At 37.9% G+C, this 26,361-nt stretch overlaps 2 protein-coding genes across 2 annotated transcripts in view; both read right to left on the reverse strand.

The window, feature by feature from the left end:
- DYNAP (uncharacterized) overlaps positions 1–8,590 on the reverse strand; it is a 40,704-nt gene extending 32,114 nt beyond the window's left edge. The window contains exon 1 of the mRNA XM_087869788.1: positions 8,487–8,590. The gene's annotated coding sequence lies outside the window, so the exon portion shown is untranslated. The remainder of the gene's footprint in view (positions 1–8,486) is intronic.
- LOC148108467 (uncharacterized) lies at positions 1,345–25,390 on the reverse strand. The gene is made up of 5 exons (XM_087869702.1): positions 25,103–25,390; positions 24,816–24,993; positions 11,912–12,041; positions 8,487–8,651; positions 1,345–2,607 (listed from the first exon to the last, which is right to left on the reverse strand). The coding sequence occupies exons 3-5, from the start codon at positions 11,966–11,968 to the stop codon at positions 1,345–1,347; spliced, it is 1,485 nt and encodes a 494-aa protein (XP_087725828.1). The 5' UTR covers positions 11,969–12,041; positions 24,816–24,993; positions 25,103–25,390.
- Between the last annotated feature and the right edge of the window lie 971 nt (positions 25,391–26,361).

Genomic DNA, 26,361 nt, shown 5'->3' on the forward strand with positions numbered 1-26,361 from the left:
AATATAAATTTTTCTTGAAAATATTTTTTATATAATGTAGTAAATAAAACAAACCCCTTTTGATCTATATATAACTGAGTAAGTAAGGTTTTTTGCACATAACTAGGTCTATAATTCTTTTTTTTGCATGCCTTGAACATGATTCCGATTTTCAATATTTTAATTTAAAATTTATATCACACTAATAATGTCATTCTTAGACTATGACCTTTGAGCCAGTGATTCTCAAACCTGCCTGGACATTACAAACACCTGTGAAGTTTTTTAAGTAATAGATTACTAGTTGCAATCTAAAGATCCTGACTGAGTAAGTCTGGGATATCAGCAATTATAATTTGAACCTACTAGAATTATTAGGAATTCAATAGTAACAGAGTATAAGTTAATGAATTTACTACTTATCTGCACTGTTACTTTGTTCTTCTGTATCTTCCATACTTCAGTACGGAGTTGGGACTTAAGACATGTCTTAATTGATTGACTTATGAGATTTTTGCAAAAAATTAATTTTAAAATAGAGATTCAAATGCACTTTCACTAATATTAATGCAAATTAAATATGGTTGCTTAAAAGGTAATTTCAATCTAAAGAGAAACTGCAGAAACATAAACTTCACCATAAAGAAAAATTCTAAATTCTAAAATTTTCTCTGCATATGTTTGTTTAAATCTCCACATATAAAATTTGTTTATTATGCATGTAATTTGTGTACAGAAAAGTGCAATGTTCTGAATAGAAACCAATTCATATTAAAATCTAAATGACTAATTTTACTCTAAGGTTTTATATAAAATTTCTTAAAGATTTCCTAAATAAATTGGGTTATCTTGCCTATATGAAATTATATTATTTTGAAATACAGAAACAAAAGCAGATCTGTATGGCATAAATGTTCAACTTCTTAAAAATAAAATCAGTATTAAGATTTTTGGAACGCCTAAGTATTGATCTGGTGAAAATTCAGATAATTATTCCATTGCTCATTGTCTAAGTTACCATTCTTCAAGGGACACCACGGTAGCTGCTGCAAGTATAACGTAGTGATGGTGGTAGATACAGACTCAGCAGGTACTAAAGAAGAGGCAGCTACAGTTAGGGGGCAGAGCCAGTGGAGGAGGATGGTTGTAGGCTAGATTGTAGTGATCATAACTAAAGCATAACTTGCTATAGAAGAGAACATTGTGACAACTGATGATAATTCTATTAAAGTGAGAATGTAGATTCAAATGAAGTAAGTCGAGCTGTGGCTTCGGTCGAGGAGATGGTAACTGTTCTGGTTGTCCACTAAGGTTAAGTTATAATGGCATTTATTGTTAGTGAAGTTGCAACAGTTGTAGATTCTGTTAAAGGGGGTAAGATGTGGTTTCACTTGAAGCAGTGGTTGTAGCTTTTGTGATTTTATATTCAGTTGAAGTGATGGTGGTGGCTGTTGGTCCTGTTGAAGTGATGGTGGGGGCTGCTGGGGTTGTAGGTCCTGTTGAAGTGATGGTGGGGGCTGCTGGGGTTGTAGGTCCTGTTGAAGTGATGGTGGGGGCTGCTGGGGTTGTAGGTCCTGATGAAGTGATGGTGGGGGCTGTTGAGGTTGCAGGTCCTGATGAAGTGATGGTGGGGGCTGCTGGGGTTGTAGGTCCTGTTGAAGTGATGGTGGGGGCTGCTGGGGTTGTAGGTCCTGTTGAAGTGATGGTGGGGGCTGCTGGGGTTGTAGGTCCTGTTGAAGTGATGGTGGGGGCTGCTGGGGTTGTAGGTCCTGTTGAAGTGATGGTGGGGGCTGCTGGGGTTGTAGGTCCTGTTGAAGTGATGGTGGGGGCTGCTGGGGTTGTAGGTCCTGTTGAAGTGATGGTGGGGGCTGCTGGGGTTGTAGGTCCTGTTGAAGTGATGGTGGGGGCTGCTGGGGTTGTAGGTCCTGTTGAAGTGATGGTGGGGGCTGCTGGGGTTGTAGGTCCTGTTGAAGTGATGGTGGGGGCTGCTGGGGTTGTAGGTCCTGTTGAAGTGATGGTGGGGGCTGCTGGGGTTGTAGGTCCTGTTGAAGTGATGGTGGGGGCTGCTGGGGTTGTAGGTCTTGTTGAAGTGATGGTGGGGGCTGCTGGGGTTGTAGGTCCTGTTGAAGTGATGGTGGGGGCTGCTGGGGTTGTAGGTCCTGTTGAAGTGATGGTGGGGGCTGCTGGGGTTGTAGGTCCTGTTGAAGTGATGGTGGGGGCTGTTGGGGTTGTAGGTCCTGTTGAAGTGATGGTGGGGGCTGTTGAGGTTGCAGGTCCTGATGAAGTGATGGTGGGGGCTGCTGTGGTTGTAGGTCCTGCTGAAGTGATGGTGGGGGCTGCTGGGGTTGTAGGTTCAGTGGACGTTGCAGTGGTTGTAGATTCTGTGGAAGTGGTTTTAGTTGTGGGTTCAGTTGAAGTGCTGGTTACTGCAGATTTAGAAGTAGTAGGTGTCATTCCAGAAATGTCATTGTTTGAGGGTGTCTGGCTAGTAACGGGAGAATTATCATTTCCTCTATTGTTCACCAGGCATATTATGAGTACTCCAATTGCTGTGGTTATCAAGGAGGCTAAAAGACAAGCCAAAAAGACTTTCCACAGAGACCAATTATTACAGCAATTTCCTTTTACCTAGGAAGAGTGTGAATGACAATATCAGTAATGAAAAACAAAAATGCTTGTGATTTTTCATCTCTTTTGTGTTATTTATACCTTAGTGCATTAACATGATTAGAATCTCTATATATCACTGAAGAAATTTAAGCTTAAAAATCCAAGTTTTTATCCAGGTGAAACTAATTGCACCCTTCTTCTAACATTAGAAGAAATCAAAATCTACCAATATCTCATCTTCTTTTATTCCAGTTTCCAGTGATGGGAGGGGAGAGCATTGTCTTGTCACATAAGCAGAACAGCACTTCAATGATAAATTCTGTTACATACCTAATCCTTCACTGGATGCTGTTATTACCCCAAACTGTTCCACTTCCAAAATCACTCCTTCAAGAACCCTATGCTCTCACCACCATCTCTTCTCCTTCCAGCTTATTTATTCAATTACTCCTATAGCAACCTTTCTTTAGTCTTACTGAAATCACTGGCCCAGGGGCACCTAGGTGGTTCAGTTGGTTTCAGCTCAGGTCATGATCTCAAAGTCCTGGGATCGAGACCCACATTGGGCTCCACACTCAGCAGGGAGTCTGCTTGAGCATTGTCTCCCTCTCTCTCCCTCTCCCTCTGCTCCTTCCTCTGCTTGGGTGCATTATCTCTCCTTCTCTCTCTAAAATAAATAAATACAATCTTTAATAATAATAAAAAATGTTGGCCCAGCAGACCTTGTTTTCTCACATACCTCCTTATCCACCTTTTGTTCCATGGTCCATTTTCAATAACACTAATTCCCTAAAATCTCTTGCACTGCCCTCATCATTCCTCCAGCTGGAAAATAAATGACTGCTTTCTCTGGACTTGTCCTTGAGCAGCCACACTGTCAGGGAAAGTCAAATACCTGGCCAAATCAGAGTCAATATAAATGTATGATCACCATTCTTGAATAGATTTTCTGTACTGCTCCACCATTCTATTTTAACATTTGCCTCTGAAGACCATCCTTCCTCTCTTTTGAAGAGTCACCTCCCTGGGCTTCTGTGATATTCCATTCTCATTGGTTTCCTCCTAACCCCCCCACCCTCCAGAATCTTCCCAGTTTCTTTTAGAGGCTCAGTATCCATGCTCAGCCTTTATTGTTCACATTCCCAGGCCCTTGTCTCTTTCACTCTAGGTTTAGGGTCAGCCAAAGGGCCAGATAGTACATAGTTTCAGCTTTGTGAGCCATACAGTTTTGGTCACAATTACTCCAACCTACCATTATAGTCTTGAAGCAGCCACAGACATTGAGTAACCAAGTGAGTGGGGCTCAGCCATTGGTAGTTCTTAAAAAATTCTAAAATGCAGCTGGGGTTAAAAACTAGCAGACTAGATGTTAAGACTTCTCAATCCTATGATTACATAAATTAGTTTGCCTCCACAAACAAGAAGAAACATTTTCTAACTCCACCCTATTGAGCTCATCCACTCTTTCACATTGTCTCAGCAACAGCATTAACAGTTTATATCTTTATCCAGAATCAAGAAACAAAGTTCAGACTCTCTACAGAGCCTCTACAGCAAGATTAAGCAACAGAGGGTAGGAATTCCAGAGTCAGGGAAATCCAACCAAATGTCCAAGTGGAATAAGTAATTTTTTTGCCTTTATTTTATTATTATTTTTTGATTTTTTTTATTACATTATGTTAGTCACCATACAGTACATCCCTGGTTTCTGATGCAAGGTTCGATGATTCATTAGTTGCGTATAACACCCAGTGCACCATGCAATATGTGCCCTCCTTACTACCCATCACCAGTCTATACCATTCCCCCACCCCCCTCCCCTCTGAAGCCCCAGTTTGTTTCTCAGAGTCCATAGTCTCCCATGCTTCACTCCCCCTTCTGATTACCCCTCTTTCTTTATCCCTTTCTTCCCCTACCGATCTTCCTAGTTCTTATGTTCCATAGATGAGAGAAATCATATGGTAATTGTCTTTCTCTGCTTGACTTATTTCACTTAGCATTATCTCCTCCAGGGCCGTCCATGTTGCAGCAAATGTTGAGAACTCGTTCTTTCTGATAGCTGAGTAATAGTCCATTGTATATATGCACCACAGCTTCTTAATCCAGTCATCTGTTGAAGGGCATCTCGGTTCCTTCCACGATTTAGCTATTGTGGATAATGGTGCTATGAACATTGGGCTGCATATGGCCCTTCTCTTCACTATGTCTGTACCTTTGGGGTAAATACCCAGTATTGCAATGGCTTGGCCATAGGGTTGCTCAATTTTGAACTTTTTAAGGGACCTCCACACTGTTTTCCAGAGTGGCTGCACCAACCTGCATTCCCACCAACAATGTAGGAGGGATCCCCTTTCTCCACATCCTCTCCAGCAATTGTTGTTTCTTGCCTTGTCAGTTTTTGCCATTCTAACTGGCATAAGGTGGTATCTTAGTGTGGTTTTATTTGAATTTCCCTGATGGCTAATGATTTTGAACATTTTTTCATGTGTCTGTTAGCCATTTGTATGTCCTCATTGGAAAAGTGTCTGTTCATATCTTCTGCCCATTTTATGATTTGTTTATTTGTTTCTCATGTATTGAGTTTGAGAAGTTCTTTGTAGATCTTGGATACCAGTCTTTTATCTGTAGCATCATTTGCAAATATATTCTCCCATTCCGTGGGCTGCCTCTTAGTTTTTTTGACTGTTTACTTGGCTGTGCAGAAGCTTTTTATTTTGATGAAGTCCCACATGTTCATTTTATCTTTTGTTTCTCTTGCCTTTGGGGATGTGTCATGAAAAAGGTTTTGCGAATGCTGAACCACCCTTGCATCCCAGGGATGAATCCCACTTGGTCATGATGGATAATCCTTTTAATGTACTGTTGGTTTCTATTAGCCAGGATCTTGTTGAGGATTTTGGTGTCCATATTCATTAGGGAAATCGGTCTGTAATTCTCCTTTTTGTTGGGGTCTTTGACTGGTTTGGGGATCGAGGTAATATTGGCTTCATAGAATGAGTTTGGTAGCTTTCCTTCTGTTTCTATTTTTTGAAATAGCTTTAGGAGAATAGGTATTATTTCTTCTTTGAATGTTTGGTAGAATTCCCCAGATAAAAACCATCCAGGCCTGGAGTTTTATTTTTTGGAAGGTTGTTTATCACTGACTCAATCTCTTCATAATTAATTGGCCTGTTTAAAAAATCAATTTCTTCCTGTTTCAGTCTTGGTAGTTTATGGGTTTCCAGGAAGGCCTCCATCTGTTCCATATTGCTTAATTTATTGGCATAAAGCTGTTCATAAAAGTTTCTAATAATCCTTCCAATTTCATTGTTGTTGGTTGTGACCTCTCCTTTTTCATTCATAATTTTATTAATTTGGGTCCTTTCTCTATTCTTTTGGATAAGTCTTGCCAGAGGTCTGTCAATGTTATTAATTCTCTCAAAGAACCAGCTTCTAGCTCTGTTGATCTGCTCTACTGTACTCCTGGTTTCTAATTCATTGATTTCTGCTCTAATTTTGGTCAACTGCTTCCTCGTGCGTGGATTAGGCCTGTCCCTCTGTTGCTGTTCCAGCTTCTTGAGGTGAGAATATAAAAACTGCATTTCAGATTTTTCTATTCTTTTGAGTGAGGCTTGGATGGCTATGTATTTCCCCCTTAGGACTGCCTTTGCAGTATCCCATAGGTTTTGGACCGTTGTGTTTTCATTCTCGTTGTTCTCCATAAATTGTTTAATTTTATTTTTGATTTCCCCGTTTATCGAATCATTCCTGAGCAGGATGGTTCTTAGTCTCCAAGTGTCTGAGTTTCTTCCAAATTTTCCCTTGTGGTTGAGATCCACTTTCAAAGCATTGTGGTCTGAGAATATGCAGGGAATAATTTCAGTCTTTTGGTATTGGTTGAGACCTGTTTTGTGTCCCAGAACATGGTCTATTCTTGAGAATGTTCCATGGGCATTAGAATAGAATGAGTATTCTTTGGTTCTGGTGTGTAGTGTTCTATATATATGTATGAGGTCCAACTCGTCGAGTATGACATTCAAAGCCTTTGATTCTTTGCTTAGTTTTTGCCAGGGTGTTCTGTCTATTTCTGAGAGTGGAGTGTTGAGGTCCCCTACTATTAATGTGTTTTTATCTATATGTCTCTTTATTCTTGTTAAGAGTTGGCTTGTGTATCTTGCTGCTCCCCTGTTGGGGAGCATATATATTTATAATTGTCATATCCACTTATTGGATATATCCTTTAAGAATAATATAGTGCCCTTCTGTGTCTCTAAGTACAGTCTTTAGTTTAAAATCCAATTTATCTGATATGAGAATTGCTACCCCAGCTTTCTTTTGAGGTCCATTTGCATGAAAGATGTTACTCCATCCCTTTACTTTCAGTCTGAATGTATCTTTGAGTTCAAAATGAGTCTCTTGTAGACAGCAAATGGATGGGTCATTTCTTTTTATCCAATCTGCAACTCTGTGGCGTTTATGGGAGCATTTAAGCCATTCACATTGAGACTGAATACTGAGAGATATGATTTTAATGATGCCATGTTGCCAGTAAAGTCTTTGTTTGTATTGGTTGTGACTTTCTGTTCTGTATCACTCTTGGGGCCTTTTTACCTTTATAGAACCCCCCTTACTATCTCCTGTAGGGCTGGTTTTGTGGTTATGAAATTGGTTAATGACTGGCGATTCTTTCTCCATCAATTCTGAATGACAGCCTTGCTGGATAAAGGATCCTTGGCTGCATGTTTTTCTCTGAAAGAACTTTAAAAATGCCCCCCCCATCCCTTTCTCTCATTCCAGGTCTGTGTAGACAGGTCTGACACAATTCTGATACCTTTGCCTTGGTACGTGAGAAATTTCTTTGCCCTGGCCGCTTTCAATACTGTATCCTTGGATCTAATATTTGCGAATTACACTATGACGTGACGTGGCATAGGTTTGTCGTGGTTGAGCTTGGGAGGGGTCCTCTCTGCCTCTTGGACACGAATGTTTGTTTCCCTCGCTAGATTAGGGAAGTTTTCAGCTACAATTTGTTCAAATATCTCTTCTGTTTTTCTCCACCCCCTCGGGGATGCCGATGATTCTGACATTGGATCGTTTCATTGAGTCAGTAATCTCCCGTAACCTACATTCGTGGGCGTGGATTTTTTTAAGTCCAGCTTCTATTTTTGCTTTTTCTTCTACTAACCCATCCTCCAATTCGCTAATACATTCCTCTGTCTCCCTGGCCGTCAGAGCTTCTAGGAATAAGTAATTTAAAGTCAAGATCAAATTGCTATAATAGGGCTAAAGACGGAGAGATACAGTCCTGAGGTAAAGTTAATTCAGCCAATGGATAAGGTCAGCAACCAAAGAGAGCTGGATCTAGTCTCCAAAGCTAGTGGAAGAAATCTGGAGAACAGAGTCAGGTTTCTATGTCAAGGCCATATGTGTCAGAGGTCAGATCAAAGAAACCTATAGAATGTGCAACATACAGGTCCAGAGGCTAGAACAGTAGAAGAAAATAAGGTAGGTGATCACCAATTGAGTACGACCCTTGAAACTTTGAATATGACACAATCTCCCATCACGTCTAATTTGTGTATTAAACCCTACATTGCCGGCATATTTGCTCCTCTGCCTCTCCCCACCTACATTTATACTTTACATTTATTCCTTTTTTCACATATATTCTCTATCTGTGCAAATATTTGAGTCCCCAACTTGAACATTAGCTGTTCCAATACAGAGATTATCAAATGTTCTCCTTCTTATGAATTGCTTCACAGTGACTTAGAATGATACTGAGAATACAGCAGATGCTTAACATAAATATGGGTGAATTAAATGATTAAATATATTTCCTGAGAAAGAATAGAACAAATACGTTCCTGTATAGAACACATTCCAACCTGGGTAAACACTGTTATATTAAACATTACCTGTGTATTGGATAATTCTGTGTGTGGGTATCTTGAGTGTGCGAGGACTCCGGGGCTCACACAGACCCCAGTTAAGTTGGAAGAGACATGACCAGTTGTGTCATTTGAAGGTCGATGCCAGCAGGCAGAGCTGTGAGCCTCTTGGTCATCTGAACATGTGACTGGCTATAGAAATAAAGTGTAAGTGAATAGGAAGCCATGGTGTCGAATTTCTAATATTAAATTCTTCTATCAAACATAATCAAGAGTATCACTTTTAAAGGGATAAAGCATAACAAAACTTTTTAAAGGAATGTTTTCTTATATTCTGAAGACCAAAAAAAAAAAAATCTAGACAGATGATTATATATTGCATTATAAAAAAGTTACCGATATTCCAGATCAGGAATGTATGTCATCCCATCTTCTTTACCATATTACTTGCATATATTAAATACCCTCATGTTGCAAGCTGCTGTAGGTGAGCATATATTAGGAAGTCTCTATTCCTATAAGGAATAGAATTTTAGAGCCAGAAAATTCTTGCAGTTTATCAGGTACAACCTGTTTAGGTCATTTTGGAAATGAAAATATTAAAGCAAAAAGAGGTGAAGTTATCATCATCACCATCATCATCATCATCATCATCATCATCATCATCATCATCATCCCATAATGACATAATAGCAAGCACTGGAGCTCCAACCTTCCAGTCTTAAGGCCAGTGTACTTCCCACTCCACTCCACTGTATATAGTATATTGTTACACTAAACTATGGTAAGATATTAATATAGTGTGTTCTAATCTATACTATACTAATGAAAAATTCTCATACAAACAGACTCCTTCCATCTATGCAGTGGAACTTGCATGCCCATGACAAAGAGACAGAAGACAAATCATTTTTCAGTTTCTGATATGTTTATGCTGGCTTCCTCTTGGACATATAGCCGTGTAAAAGCAGTTCTCAACAACAACAAAAATGTCTCTACTCTTAGGAAGCCTATATGCTAATATAACAGGGAGGCATAACAATTGCAAAATATTGTTGAGAAAGGGGGCAATGAGGATTAAAAATGGGTTGAGCTCAGTGGGGAAGATTTGGGGGAAGAGGTGTTTTAAAAGGGGAAAGAACAAGATGAAACGAAAATGGGAGAGGAATAAGCTCAGGAATTAGGGAACTGGGCCAAGAGTTTTGTTACATCTCAAAAACCACATAGGATTGTCTGGGGATCTACATCTCATAGAATGATAATATTGCTTTCTAGTTGTGAGTCAAGGGCATCTCTGCCACTCCTTGCTCCTCTTCCAAAGGCAAAAATTAGAACTACCCACTGTAGATTTACTATGATGGTTAATGAGTAAATAACTGGAGGAGGGTTAAAGTAATGTCTGTATGCATTCTGTTAAGCACTGGCTGTCAGTGGTAGTAGTGGTAGTAGTAGCAGCAGCGTTTTTATTCCTACTGTTGCTACAACCAGTTGTCTTGGGTCATGTTGATTTAATAACCCATTACTAAATAGCTATAAAAATTGCTGGCCCATCAACACATGAGTTCCATAAAACTGTCAGATTAGAATTGTAGGTGCTTATTGGTCCATTGGAGAACAACCATGAACAACATAAAAAATAAATATGATTGTTTTTAAATGTAGATAAGGTGGAATACTCCTGGCAGTAAAGAGTTTTAAAGTTAGATTTTTCTGTTATATCAAAGAAATAAAGAAAACAGCTCTATGTTTTATTGAATTAAACTAAACAAACTCCATGTTATTTCCTAGATAAATTTTAGTAATGTTGGACTTACCTTTAGTAACAACCTTGCTTATTTTGCTAAGTGCTGATGCTTTAGTTATTATCCAGTTTGCTGGTGGCTGATGAACTTAAATATTCTAATGCACTTTGTAAACAAAGTAAAATTCACTCACCAGGCCAGTTTTCCAGAATTTTCTGGCCCTGATGGAATCTCAGTCCTTTCAAAGAAGAAAAATGATGGGTGGTGTCTACACTTAGGGTGGAGAACCTATGATCTAGGCTCAGCTTTGGAGTAATACTGCAGCCCAAGTAATAATTTTTACTGTGCTACGTTGCTCTGGGTTTTAATATAGGTGGGTTCTCTACACAAAATTGGAACAGTTAAAGAGCTGCAAATGTTTAATCAGATAAATAGCCTTAGCTAAATAGCCATAGGCAACTGAAGTGAATTAGCTATAGTTACCAAAGAGTTCTTTGGGTTTGCCTGCTGACTTTAAAGGATTAACTTAAGGTCTCATATATCCCAACAGAAAAACCAAACACCAAAATTTATTCTGTTTGTTTATAATCTTCAAATAATTCTTAAACTTCATTGTTGAATTTGGTCTTAAGAGAAAAATACTGTGCTTTAAATATCCAAAATAAAGTGAAATATTCAGCCACCTATCTAGATAGACGCTATAAAAACAACTCAAAATAATATTTGTCAACATCTTCAAGTTTGTTTTTATCTAGAGAAGCTATGAAGATGATGAATACCTGGCTAAAGGATTCTTTTTCTCCTTTTGAGTATTCAGGCGTCCTGAAGATCCAATCATAGAGTATCAAACTCAGAATGACAAGGAGAACAGCTTCAGGACAGTCCTTTGTATGATGGCTCCAAGGACAAGACCTTTTTCTTTTGGTACACCAACAATTCTCCAGGGGATTCTTTTTTCACCTAATACTTACAGAGCAAAGACTTTCTTCTTTGGCTTGTCTTGTAGGCAATTAATACAGGCTAATTGCCACAGCTCCAAATTGCAAAGGGAAAATTTTTCATTTATTCTTCAGGCAGTGAATTTTAACTTACTATTTTAATTTTTAGCACATTTCTATCCTTTGTTCTCATATCAAAGATTATTTGTTCAGATATAAAAAGAACTCATAACAACAATACTCACAGTGAAGGCTTGATTCTTCGTGTAAAACATAAAAAAATAGATACAATGACCACATTTTTATACAAAGTAGGGCTTTTTAGAGGATTTCTTTCTTAGGCCTAATGATAATATGCTGAAATTTCAGCATATTTAGAAATCTAAGTTCTAATAGGTTTGGTTTATAAATGTGAAGAATCAAATTATAAAAACATTACTTCAAAACCAAACCAAAGATATCATTGGAGCTTTATGTTTACATGATAGTGAATATAGAAAGTCAAATGGATTTATTTGTATATCAAATAAATGGAAACATTGCTAATGCTTTAAATTAGCAAATATACAAAACAATTTCTAAAGTATAATACAGAAGAATATAATATGAAAAGTTGAAGCAGAAAACTTTAATACATGGCTACTCTTCCTTTTGGAGAATAATGCAAAATTTTGACATTGACCACATAATAGTAAAGAGATTCATTGATCTTAAAAGCTGAAAATCAAATAGTAATATAGGCAAAGTATTAAAATAGGGCAACAATACTCACAGACTGGTTTTCAGAGTATTCAACATTTACTACATATTTTCCATGCTTTCTGTCCATTCTTGCACTTCTGCTACAGGCTTAACTCCAAGAATACTTCTCAATTCCCGCGTGGCCCTTTATACCTGCAACCCTGAGAAATATTTTAAATGACTAGTGGAAAATCAACTCTGATGCGTCAGTGCAGGTGAGGATTAAACTAAGTAATAAGCAGTTATTCACTGAAATGCAATCCACTTCAGAGAAGGAAATGAAGTGTTAATCATGGAAAACCAATACAGCCTTTGAGCACTACTGTGATGACTCCCTCAACGACCCTCCTGGCAGAAAGGAACTTGAAAATCTTACATAATTATTTTTTCTTCCCTTTGGCCCCATCTTTCAGACATCTGTCTTCTATTTAAGGATCAACCCAAGAAAAAATTGTGAGTTGGAAGTTTGCTGTTGCTTTCTCTTTACCCAAGCAAGAATGTTTTCTTACCCCTTGTGGACACCATCTCTTAATCACCCATGGACTTAGGATGGCTTCACCTTTTCAATCTCAAGGCTGGTGTCTGGAAGCCTACTTGGTCAGTTACTCAGGAATTTACATGCATTCAAAAATGATTAGAATCCACTTCCTAGGCAATGATGCCAAAGAAGTGATAGAATATTGATTTCTCTCATCTATGGAACATAAGAACTCGGAGGATCGGTAGGGGAAGAAAGGGATAAAGAAAGGGGGGTAATCAGAAGGAGGAATGAAGCATGGGAGACTATGGACTCTGAGAAACAAACTGAGGGTTTCAGAGGGGAGGGGAGTGGGGGAATGGGATAGACTGGTGATGGGTAGTAAGGAGGGCACATATTGCATGGTGCACTGGGTGTTATATGCAACTAATGAATCATCGAACCTTGCATCAGAAACCAGGGATGTACTGTATGGTGACTAACATAATGTAATAAAAAAACATTAAAAAAAAGAATATTGAAAATCTTGAGAAAGAGTTTTGTTGTTGTTTTGTCAAGAAATCTAGTTTGCCTCAAATTGAAAAAGGACAAATTTTTACTGATTTATTCACTCCATGGGTGAGGCTATTGAGTTTCTAAAGTGTATCAGGCACTTTTCCTAGTACAAAAAATTTGGTAGCAAGCAAAACAGACCATACCACTGTGTTCTTTGTATCTGACACTTTTGGATTCTGGATTCTTTGATCCTTTGAAATTTCTCTTATAATCATATTCAACACCTTCAGCTTAAGTAGTTTTACTGGATCTGAAATGACATAGCCTCAAAACTTAAGACATAAAAAACATAGAAAACAGCCAAAAAATTGAAAAGCTGGGAAGGGATTTGTTCTAAAGAGGAGTAAAAACATAATGACTACTCTTACTCCTGTTGAAACAAAACCAGTGACGCGTATGTATGGTCATGGACTGCAAAAGACACACATCAGTCAAAGATGTTAATAATATTAAACATGACCTTCTAATAAACTGATTTACTTGAAAATCAGAATGATAAAATTACCAAACAAGTGGTATAAATTTGACGGTATTTGCTTCAAAATATCACTATACTTATATTTTTAGGAGGCATTTATTTTAATTTGGTACTAATGCAATATACCCAGGGTGTAGGTAAAACTCCATCATTTTATGACAGCATCCATACATTACAGCAATGGCATAATAGAGAGTGAAAGTTTACTCCATCACTTGATCTCATGCTCATAATCGAATTGATCTAGTAGTTGCAGCAAGGCTCGGTCCCAAAGTTTGGAAGAAAAACATATAAAATATTAAATTTATTAAAAATAGCACAAAATTGAACAACACATTGTCCCATTGCTAAATTTACTATGTAAAAATTAGAATTTTCTTTGTTTTGTGAAGAACAATACTTCAGCAAGGATTATTAACAATTCTCGTGAATGTCTCCATCCAAAGGTCAACAGAAAAAAACAGAACACACCTGGATTGTTATAAAGAACAGAGAGGATGGGTATTACTCGTTCTGTCAAAATCTCCTATAAAAAGTCTTTGTTCACAGGATTTATAGCCAAAAAGAAACCTGAAGTTCTCACTGGCTGACAGTAGTTGAGGGAATTGTTTGATAACTGGCCAATCTTTAGGGGGAAATTTCTATTTCTCATTCATCTAATAGACAGGTTAATTGCATTGTTATCCGAAAGTCTAAGTCAAAACTATTTTTTTAATCATGTTACTCAAACAAATCTTTCTTGCCTGAAATTTCACTATGCTTTGATTATTACTTCTTCGGTCAGTTAATAATACAAGAGCCAATATGAGAGCTGCATCCCTCTGGTCTTGGATATTTTAGAGAAAGGGATTATTACATTTTGTTTTTCATTCTGTTATTCACATTAAAACCAAGCAATCAGGCACAGAATTTCAAGCCTAAGTAAACTATAGATATGCAACCCAATTAATTCAAAAGTATAAAAGATCATTGTGAAAAAAAAGGAAGAAAAATGTATTTTCAAAGTGTCCTATCACATTTATTATCAAAGCAATTAGAAGCAATCATTTGAAGTAAAGTTAAAAATGAGGGGCGCCTGTGTGGCTCAGTCATTGAGCATCTGCCTTCGGCCCAGGGCATGATCCCGGAGTCCTGGGATCGAGCCCCACAGCGGGCTCCTCTGCTGGGAGCCTGCTTCTTCCTCTCCCACTCCCCCTGCTTGTGTTCCCTCTCTCGATGGCTGTCTCTCTGTCAAATAAATAAATAAAATCTTTAAAAAAAAAATGAAAACTGAAACTTTCAGCAAATGTGTTTTAAATATTGTGATCATAACACTATCAGGGTGTTTTTTATTGTATTTATCAAAGCTGACTCAATCTCCATAGCAGGTGTTCCTTCACTGAATCAAAAGTAGTTTAAAAAGTATTTCAGTAAAACAATGGAATTAGAATAATTAGCTTTACTTAAAATAGAAACTTCAGGAGAAAACCATGCTTTGATGTATGTCACTGAATCTCTTAATTATACATTTGAACAATACTTACAAATTTTAAATATGTTTATACCACAGACCATGGCCTTTCATTAACTTATTCCCAACTGTTTATTGAGCACCTAACACATGTCTCAAACCTGGAGATCCAGACAGCATTGATTCAGACAGAGAAAACCCTTATTTACCCCCTACCTTTCATTTATTGAATGTTTGGCTCTTGATTTTAACTTTAAAATTTGTTTAAATTGTAGTAGTTTTGTTTAACCAAAGAATGTTCTTTTTTTATTTATTTCAAGATGTATGTGTTTTGTATGTTGGGAAATTGGTTCCATAATGGTAAATACATCAGCTTCTCCAGAATAAACAGAAACTGCATAATGCATCTCTGTTTGACCACAGGCATTGGGAATTTATGGCTTCTGCAGGGTCTGATATTCCAATTTATGGTGACCTTCACGGTTCAGAAGTTCTCTTTTTTACCAAGCCAACATTTTCCTTGTTCCTTCAACGGACTTAAACTCTGGTCCTGCTGTATCTGGGGACACCCAAAACTAAACAATTTTTTCTTCAAAATACGGGTCTGCAATTCTTGATGCACAATTCCAAAATCCAAAAGGCTTTGAAAGCAAATTATTTTCTATATTTGTCACAAATTTCTTTGGCAGCAAAAGTTAATCAGAACTAATAAGGCTATTTATAGTCTTTAATAAATTTGGCATGATTAGTCACATGTTTAATTACAAAACTATTGGTATCTAGTGCAGGTTTACTACCATACTCCTGATGAGGGTGTTGTATAATGTTTCATATTGTCTTTATAAGATTTTTAAAAATTTGAATTATAAGACACATCTCACCCAAGCACTTCATCTGAGGGACTATATATGTGGTTTGTAGAAATTTTACAGTTTTTTAAAGATAACTAACATATCCTTCCTTATTCTTATTGCTCTGAAATACTAATTTATAAAGTCTTCAGTTGGTAAACTGACTCATAACTGGCTTTTTTAAAATGCAGATAAGAAGAAGAATAGGGGCGCCTGGGTGGCACAGCGGTTAAGCGTCTGCCTTCGGCTCAGGGCGTGATCCCGGCGTTACGGGATCGAGCCCCACATCAGGCTCCTCCGCTATGAGCCTGCTCCTTCCTCTCCCACTTCCCCTGCTTGTGTACCCTCTCTCGCTGGCTGTCTCTCTCTCTGTCAAATAAATAAAATCTTTAAAAAAAAAAAAAGAAGAAGAATAAAAGAATAAAATAAAAAAATAAAAGAATAAAAAGTTTCAGCTATTGCTGGATTGCAGCAAACAATGGTACCTTGGACAGTCTCTGACGTAAGATATGATTAACAATATTATTAACGTTACAGGGATATTTATGCCTATTCCGGTGGGTATACCACACTGCTCAGAGCCAATCCTTACAACACCTACAAGAATTATTATTATTCTCACTTTCCTGATGAGATACATGTGCTTTAAGTGAAATTTTATAAGCCCAAATTAAGATTTAGAGTGTACGGGGTGACTGGGTGGCTCAGTTAAGCGTCACACTCTTGATTTCAGCTCAGGTCATGATTTCCGGGTCATGATCTCAGAGTCATGAGATCAAGCCCCCATACGGGGCTTCACGCTGAGTGTGGAGCCTACTTAATATTCTCTCTGCCCCTCCCCTGTGCTCACAAGCATTCTCTCTCTAAAAAAGAAAAAAAAAAAAAGATTAGAGTGTGTGGACCTCAGACTTCCCATTCTTTTACTGTCTATAGCCATTTGTTGAGTGCCTAATCTATACCACCCTGCGCCCAAAGAAGACTGAGGAGAAAAGGTGAAAAAAATTAGAGGCTAAATTTATTGGAAAGATCATACAACTGTTGAACCTTTAGAGGCTCTGGTAGGGAAGTACGGATGTTTACTGTAAGCAAGGCCAGGGTGGTGCTACCATCTGGAATCAGACCTGCCCGCAAGGCTAGAGAGTGCTGGAAATCAGGTTCCAAGTAACAGCAACCACTTGGTAATTCCCAGGGTGGAGACACAGCTCATTGCCCATGACTCTGCACATTCTATCCAAACACCAGACTAATGGCAGGACTCAGCCATCCAAGAGATTCAAAGTGCAGGCCACTATCAGCTATGCAGACACATGTCCAGCGGGGTCCTGGATCTAGGAGTTCAGGTTTGCTAAAAGGTCTGCAGTCTGCAGGCATGAACACAAAAGAATAGGCTAGGGCTCTGGGCCTTATTAAGCAATTGCAGCAAATAGACCAGTTATTACAGTGGGAACTCAGAATCATAATTTAAGAAAATCTCCGGTCTACATGGTGAGGCAAAGAGAGAAATTGGGACTTGTAAGGTCCAGAATCATAACTCAGTTATCAGAGATGGGGCCTGAAGGTTTGGGGTCAACCCTAAACCTGCGATTAGAATACAATCCAAGAGCTCCCCGGTGGGACATCATAGTCCTACTCAGGGTACAGTGGACAATGCAGAACCAGCAGGCCCAGAGTTCTAAGGTGGGGCTTTGCTTATGTGGTCAACCTCACTTGGGGTGCAGAGTGGGTGGTAAAGATGGGGGTTCTATGGGACTAAGGCAGCTCATAGAACAAATATCTTTCCATGATACCACAGAGATAAAAATGTTTTTATATTTAATTAGAGCCATCTCTGTCTTTATCCCTGATCATGTTCCCTCTCTTCCTACCATAGATAAACACTCTTCTCAATTTGATGTTTATATTTCCCATATATTTTTTATGTTTTAACATATTCCAAAAAATATATAATATTGTTTGCCTGTTTTAAAATGTATATGAAACCTAGCATACTGTGTTTTTCCACAATATGGGTTTTTTTGGCCCAGATTTATAAAATGCAACCACACTGATACCTGTCACTCTATTCCATTCATTTTCACTGTTTTATAGTATTTCCTTGATTGAATACAACACGATTTTAAACCTATTCTCCTGTAGAGAGAAATTGAGCTTGGCTCCATTATTATAAACAATGATGCTATGAATATTCTAGTATATGTTTTCTCAGAAACATTTATAAAAATTTTTCTAAAATCATTTTTTTCTAGATGTATAATATAGAATGAAATTCCTGGATCATCAGGTGTGTGTTTTTTCAACTTTACAACATATTCCCAAAATTGTTTCCAAGGTTGTAAGAATACCCACTCCCATCACAGCATTCCCATTTTTTCACAAGTGCTAACATGTGTTGTCAAACTTCTAATATTGTTAGCATGTATAGTATAACAAATATTCTGTTGATTTAACTTTTTTGCCACCCTGCTTACACATATGCTGGAGTTTATAGGTCTTCTTTGTTTTGGGGTTACACAATAGATGTTTATTATGGGAATTTTTGTTTTGTTTATTCTTTTTTTCCCACTTTGTATGGACTTTAGAAATAAATGTAGGGAGATTCAGAACTAGGTGGCTGTTCTCATGCTACAGGAATTAGAAAGCCTCTGTTTTTTAACCATACATTTTTTTGAATTGCAATCACTGTATACATACACACACATACATATAGTATCTTCTTTCACATTTAACATTTTAGCATACGCATTTGCCCCAGTAATTTAAAGTATTTTTAAAAACAACACATTTAATGTCAATGTCAAGTATGATGTCATGTGTGAATTAGTTGAGCTAACCTATTAGGTTGTTGTATGTCCTCAATTATGAGTAATACGGAAAGGTATTATTATAATCTATATTTCAAGCTATTTTCCAGTGGCCAATTCCCAGAAAGTGGGATTACACATCTAAACAATATTGACAGAAGGATAGGAAATATGCATGGGAGTGTATTCTGAGGGTGCTGGTCCAGAAAGAAAGGATCTTAACATGGGATTGAGCCAAATGTAATGACGCAGGTACACCCACTCAAGGTTCTAGATTTAATGTCTTAGCTTAAGGAGCTTGGAATAGCACTAATGGTTGGCTCATTTGGTTGCATAAAACCCAGACAGTGGTGCATTATGTTTAATGGCACTGAAATGACACAACTTCTTTGATAGAATATAAAAAATAAATTAAAAATACAAAGGCTTGGGACTAGATATGTTGCACTGGATTTGTCACAAGAGTTTCTCACCCATCCCGTGATTGCTTCCCTCTGGAGGACCCAGAGGAAAAGCCCTCCATCAGGTAGTAAAAAGATCCAATCAGGAGGGGAGTACCACTGCCCTCCCTGGAAAGCTCTATGGGCATTGCCCTCTGCAGCCTGGGGAAATGCACATAAGATAACATTCTGAAGTGAAAGGCAAGTTGCTTTATCTTTCATGTCCACAAACTTAGTGGTATATTGATTTATGGGCCTGATTTATTTTGGAGGCAACATACACGACTTTTTAATGTGCTTCCTGACTCATTTTATCGACCCATTAGAATGCATCAGGCCGTTAAGATATTATGGGTTTATCTGATCCACTGAATCATTGAAGTTGGGCCAGTGAAGTGGTACATGCTTTCAAGACAAGGCTCTGCAGCTGTCCCAAATAGAGAATAGTTATTTGCAGAATAGGACATGGTTTATTCCAAAACACTGGACTGTCTAATCAAGCCTTCCAGAGGTTAGATTCCACATCTCAGTTTTCCACAATTGCCCAGTGCTAGATGGCATCTTCTGAGTCATAAGGCTCAAAAGCCTTGTCTACTTTTATTGAAAGATGGGACCTCTGCAGTACCTTCTCTTGAAGGTGTGTACCACTACACAAGTCCAACTTCATGACTTGGTGAATCAGTTCATAACAGACAGCTCAGGTCATATAGCTACTTGGTGTCCCCTATCCAAGGATAATTGTAAGGATGAAAGAAGATAATAACGTGTATAACATACTTGGTACAATTCCTGACACTTGCTCAATTTTAAAATCTGTGATTAGCTCATTGTCATTCACTTTTGTAACTGAGCTCAGGGAAGGAGGAGAGAGGAGCACACAGCTGACACCTTGGAAATGAATGGAGTGTGTCTCACTGCTAGAAAATGTGGGCTTCAGTTTTGGGAAGGAAGCCCCAGGTTGGATGTCCAGGGTGGCAATCAAGAACAGACACTGAGCACCAAAGCCAGAGAACAAGGAGCACAATCAAGTCACCAAATGCCACCTCATCCGTCAGGGTTGAGGCATTGGCAAAAAGGAAGCTTGAAAAGGGAGAAAATAAATGACTGTCCTCACAACTCAAAATAGGCATTATTTGTGCTGGGGTCTGAATCAAACCAGGAGCAGGATGAAGTGCAGGCAGACTAGAACCTTGCAACACAACTGAGCTTCAGGCTAGTCCACCACTAACTTAGCACTTGAACCCTTGCAAAGATGTGGCCCTTCCAGAACAATATTTCCTCCATCTGTTAAATAATGTAAGACTAGATGGCAACTACATCTCCTTCTGTTCAGTGATAGATACATTGGCAAGCAAGAAAAGTCATTTTAAGTAACTCCACCAGATCAAGGTCATTCATTTTCCCTTTGCTCTTAGACCTAAAAGGTCTCTTATTTTGTGTCAAGAGTTAAGCCCAGAGGGGCGCCTGGGTGGCACAGCGGTTAAGCGTCTGCCTTCAGCTCAGGGCGTGATCCCGGTGTTATGGGATCGAGCCCCACATCAGGCTCCTCTGCTATGAGCCTGCTTCTTCCTCTCCCACTCCCCCTGCTTGTGTTCCCTCTCTCGTTGGCTGTCTCTGTCTCTGTCAAATAAATAAATAAAATCTTAAAAAAAAAAAAAAAGTTAAGCCCAGAGAGAGATAAACCAAGAAACAGATTCTTAACTATAGAGAACAAACTGACGGTTGGGGGGGGGTGGATGTGGAATGGGTGAAATTGGTGATGGGGATTAAGGAGTGTACTTGTGTTGAGCACTGGATGATGTATAGAACTGTTGAATCACTGTATTGTATACTTGAAATTAATGTAACACTGTATGTTAACTGCACTGGAATTAAAATTTTTTATATTAATTTTTTTAAAAGAGCTAAACTGAGACCCTTCTTAATGAGCCTTTAAGCAGGGTGGTGGTACTAGGTGGGGTGAATGATGGATCCCAGAACACCCAACTAAACAGCCAAACACCATCAATAATCAGTCAAGATCAGATTTCTTCCTGAAGGTAAGATACCGAGACATGGCCACAAGGTCAGGTGAATATGTATTTAGGAACACAGATCTGAATCAAGTCACCAAGGAATGAGGACAAACCTGGGTATGGGAGGATTGAAGACAGAAGGGCTGAAAGAAGGACCACAGTCAGTCTTAGAGGCAGGAGGGAAGGATAGTGAGGCAGACCACCCACAGAGCAGCCCTGGGGCATTAAACACAACACATTGTTTTCCACCAGAGCCTCTTTTGCAAAATAGGCTTTCATTGCAGGATATTGACTCTTTTCCTACCTACTTAACCCACATAAAACAAGGATCCGTAAATTTGCTTCATCATCTTTGATTCTTATACTATTCTCTTCCTTTGTACATTTTTTTCCCCGAAAGAAGAGCATTGGCTCTTAGAAGGCAACCCCTCACGAATCTTTCCTTGCTTTCCCTTTCTGTGCATTGTACTGATAATAAATGAATTTTTTCAATTTTTTGCACAGAAATGGTAGCTATGTGTAACCAAAATATTACCTGTCCATGATAGAAGTCTCTCTTCGTACATCATGATCATCCAGGAGTCCCCAAGCGCTGGCGACATGCGTGCCAGCACCATCAGTGACATGGATTGATGGTGGAAACTGAGGTACTGAACTGTGAATTTCTGGTGACTTGGACTTGAGAATGGCTACCGGAACTAAGCATTTGGAAAACAGGAAATCCATTGAATCGAACTTCCTGAGTAAAACTATCCCGACTAATATAATCTATTTTTTCATGTAAGTTATATTTTACTCCACTGATCCAAATAGCTCTTGATGGAAAAAAAAAAGTTGTCTTACTTCAGTATCATGAGTTTGTGGAAGATCATTATTGAAACAACACCTCTGTAAGAACAAAAGTCAATGAGTCTTTTCTTTCAAAGTAACAAAATATAGTCAGAAATACATATTATATGTAAAATACAATAGTACTAAAATACTTAACAGTCGGGGCAATTAAGGAGTAGAAAGGGTTTGGTATCAACAAATTAATAGCAGTAAATGCAGTTGAGAGAACTATACTATATAGTATGCAGTTAGGCAGGGGCGTCTACTACACAAAGTTGCTATACATCCAAGTTAAAAAGATCTTCCAGCTCGTCATAAAATAAATCCCATTCATCTTCAAAATCTGTTGGGCCATTGTCCCCACCTGTTTTGTTGTTGTCATTGTTCTTTAATCTGTTTGCTTTTGTTTTTCTGGCCCATTTACCGAAAACCCAACCATCAGAAATGTTCTCTTTTGAATATCATGGGGGACAGCCCATGGGCCCGGTTGAGGGGCCTGGTCTGGGTAGGTGGACAGTAAAACTTTCCAGGAAGGTAAACAGGATGGAGGTTGAGCCCAACAGGTGCCAATATGGCTCCAAGATGTGTTGGGATATGTGAGCAGGTCCTGATGAAGGGGTAGCGTGAAGAAGGCCTGGGAGGTACTGAGCAGCAGGGAGGCTCAGGAAAACAGAATCAGGTCAGTGGTGCTGCCGAGCTGCCCACTCTTCCCAGAAGCAGTCTGCTCTTGGGGGATTTGGGAAACTCCTGGGTGCCTGAGTGCCCCTCCTAAAAAGTCTGGCTCAAGACACCTACTAAGCACACTTCAATCTTGATTCATTTTAAAAGAATCTTACAGTGTTTCATTTCTTAAGCTGAGTGGTGGATACAGGGTGTTGAATTCCTCTTTAAATCTTTTGAATATCTGAAATATTTTATACTTGATTTGTAAAAGAAAAAATTTGAAAACTTTTTGGAAGAGTGTTTTTTTGAAGTAGGTTTAGAAGGGAATATCTAATATATTACTTTAAAGAGAAGTAGACTCAATTATATCAAAATCTGGGGGGATATGTCGTTACCTCTAGAAACACCATACAATAATCTAGGACTTTTTTCATAACTGGATAGAACATGTACTGTTCACACATTCGCTTTCTAAATCTTGTAATTCCTATGTGGTTATTAAATTTGCTGACCAGCAATGTTAAATGGGTCAATTATTTGTGTGGGTAGGACACTGGTCCATTGTAACTTGACCACTAAAATAAAACTACTATTGTGATTATATATGGACAGGCGTACCTTCAAGGTAAAGTATTAGAGGTACACTTTCGAAGTTAACAATTGCAATGGAATAAGTAAATTCCAGCGACATTCTGCCAATCACTCAGGAGCACTGAGGGAATCTGGATTCAGCTCTATAAATAGCTGTGCTTTTTTTAACATGTGTTGATACGATGCTTTAGTATTCAGTCATTTCTCAATTTGCCTGAGGTTGATGAACTTAAACATTTAACATACTCTGTAATCAAATCAAATCTCACTCATCAGGTCAGCTTCCTGAATCTCATTCTCCTGTCAGAAACCCAGCCCTTTCTAAAAAGGAAGATCAACGGGTAGTATCTTTATCAGGGGTGAAAAACCAACAGTCATGGGGCCACTACACTACACCACATGAATGAAGAATTTTGGGTTTTATTACAAATACTGAATCTAAATCTTAACTCCTATCATTGTTTTGTTCTGGCTCTGGTTTGATACTAAATTTTAAATTTTGAAAAATGGAGAACTGAAAATAATGCTTAATCAGCTATTCGAAATTAGTCACTAATGTTATTCACTGCAACTGAAACGTATTTATTATATTTATTGAAACATTATGGTATTGTAATTTGAGGTGTAATATTTTGCTTGGAGAAAAAAAAAAAACCTAGATTGCTTTTTCAAATGTAACTTTCAAGTGCTATTTTATTGCATTGGTTGAAAATTGTCCTCAGATGGGGTAGGTTTCTCTACCACTATGTCAAAATATCCATATTAAAGTAAAATTTCTAATCAGAGAGCAATATGTATATATCCTACACCTTGTTTTTATAGGATTTGAAACATTCCTAACTGTTATTATCTGAACGTTGTTATTATCTAGAAAAACCACCAAAATGATGAACTAATGCCTCACTAAAGGCAACTACTTTTGGCTTTAATCTGAGTATTTCAGCATAATGAAGATCCTGTTCTGAGGATTCAGATACACCTTTCTTGGAGGTCATATAACTAGAATCAATAGATTTTTTAAAAATCTCTTGCTTTTGAGACAGAAGTCTCTTCCTTGATGTTTAACCGTTCAACAAATATTTATTGAGCAACATGATTTCCTTAGTCTATCTCATGACTGGAAAAAAACATTTCTCCACACACTTATAAATTATTCTTAAACTGTCTATTTCAAACTACATTTCTGTATTTGTTCTTGTTATCAAGACAAATGTAGAAACTAAACCATGGGTTAACTCTTGGGTATGAAAAACATAACTGCCAAAATGATGTCTATGTGAACCAAAGTTTCTTCATTTCTTTATTGGACTTCTAGAATATATTTAAGATTAATTTCTGATTTTCAAGTATTAGAATTATTTGAATTATAAGTTTTTAGAATTAGCCCCAAAAATCTATTAATTATAGACCAAAACCTAAACATCAGACTTAAAAAAATACTTTAAAAAATGCTAAAGCCACTTTATGCTTGGTTATAACTGCATATTATTATTTTAATTATACTCCCAGGAAAATACTAATATTTTAGATTAATAATAGATAAAATAAAATTTTAAACTATGTTTATGTATAGCACAAAAAATACAGGATTTCTGATTAATAGGTATTGGTTAAAAGCCAATAAATTGCCTTTCCCTTACCAATTATAATTGTGCGGTTTTTTGGTAAAGAATACGCAAGCATTGTTTCTGTGATATAATATGAAAAGCATTAGGGTTTTCTATTTAGATCAGAAATAAAATTAATATAGACGACATATCAAATAAAACAACAAATACTCACAGGCTGGTTTCTGAAGGGTTCCACATAACTATGTATTTTCCATGCTTCCTCTCCATCCTTGAGCTGCTGGTATCACAAGTTTAAACCCAGGACTATTTCTCCTTTTGACCATTGCCATTTATATCTGCAACCTTGAGTAATATTCTAGTTGACTGAGGACAAATTGACTGTGATGGATCTGTGTAGGTATTGAATAAAATAAATATTAAACATCATTCCTAAGAGAGGACTTAGAGTCCTTGAAGTAAAATATTAATAACAGTGTGAAACAAGAAAACCAATCCCACCTCTGAGAGGTAGTGTTGCTTTTCTCTGTGCAGCTCGCCTAGCAGGAGCAAACTGTGATAATCCTACTTCATACTTCTCCCCTCCCCATTTATCAGCATACCTCAGACACCTTTCCTCCAGAGTTCAAGGCTAATCTACGATAGAATTCTGAAGTCAATGAAGTTTCCAGCTGCTTCCTTCCAAACCTGGAATGGTCATGCTCTCTCCCTGTGATGGTACCACCGTTAAGGCACCCGTGCCTCCTGATCATCGGCTTTGACCATCTCAAGCTGCCCTAGTGCTATGAACTTCCCAGGGCTGTGGCCCCAGCATTTGACAGAATGAAATTCTCTGAGTCACACTCACTTAGGTTCCAACTCCATGTTTCCTAAAATGAGAACAACATGATTTAATAAATCAGTAACCACTAGTACATTTGCCAAGTTTCTTTTCTCTTGCAGCCTAATTTTTTAGGCTTTTGGCACATTTTTGGCACCTTAAACATTATAGTTAAAGGGTATATCAGTAAGCATTCCTTTCTATACGTCCAGTTTACCTCAGAGGGAAACTTCCCTTTTCTTCTTTGTAGAAATGTCTTTATTATCAACATATTTTAGGAGTTAAGAAATAAGTTAGCTACTGAACTGAAAAGCGACCCCACAGAATCCAACACGTATGTCCAAAGAGACTTTTAAAACAACCACAAAAAGTTTTTTGATGAGAATTATATTAGAATAATATAAAGTTTTCAAATAAATTTATCCAAAGGCCTAAAGTAATCAAAAATAACCCCTTGCAAACAAAGCAATCAGGGTAAAATAGTTTTCTTCTTTTGGGAAAATGCCTGTCCCATTAACCCTCATTGTTTAGACGTCCATCAAATTTGCCAGATCAAAATCACCCACTGACAGCCTAAAATTCAAAGACATTACCAAAATGTTAAAATTGATACTACCAAGTGTTGGTGAGATGTGGATCAACTGGAACTCTCACACATTACCGGTGGGAGTGGAAAATGACTCTCACACATTACTGGTAGGAGTGGAAAATGATACTACTACTCTGGAAACTGCAGTTTCTGCTATAGTGATATACGCCTACCCTATGACCTAGCAGCTCCACTTCTAGATAGATGCCCAAGAGCTTGAGTTCATATGGCAAAAAAAGGCATGTAAAAGAATATTCATATACTTTTACTCATAATAGCCATAAGCTGGAAATGATCCGAATGTCCACAATGAATAAATTATGGCATACTCACAGTGGAATTCTACACAAC

This window comes from Ursus americanus, chromosome 19, assembly GCF_024610735.1.
Source record: "Ursus americanus isolate L20-20 chromosome 19, mUrsAme1.1.p, whole genome shotgun sequence".
Lineage (NCBI taxonomy): Eukaryota > Metazoa > Chordata > Mammalia > Carnivora > Ursidae > Ursus > Ursus americanus.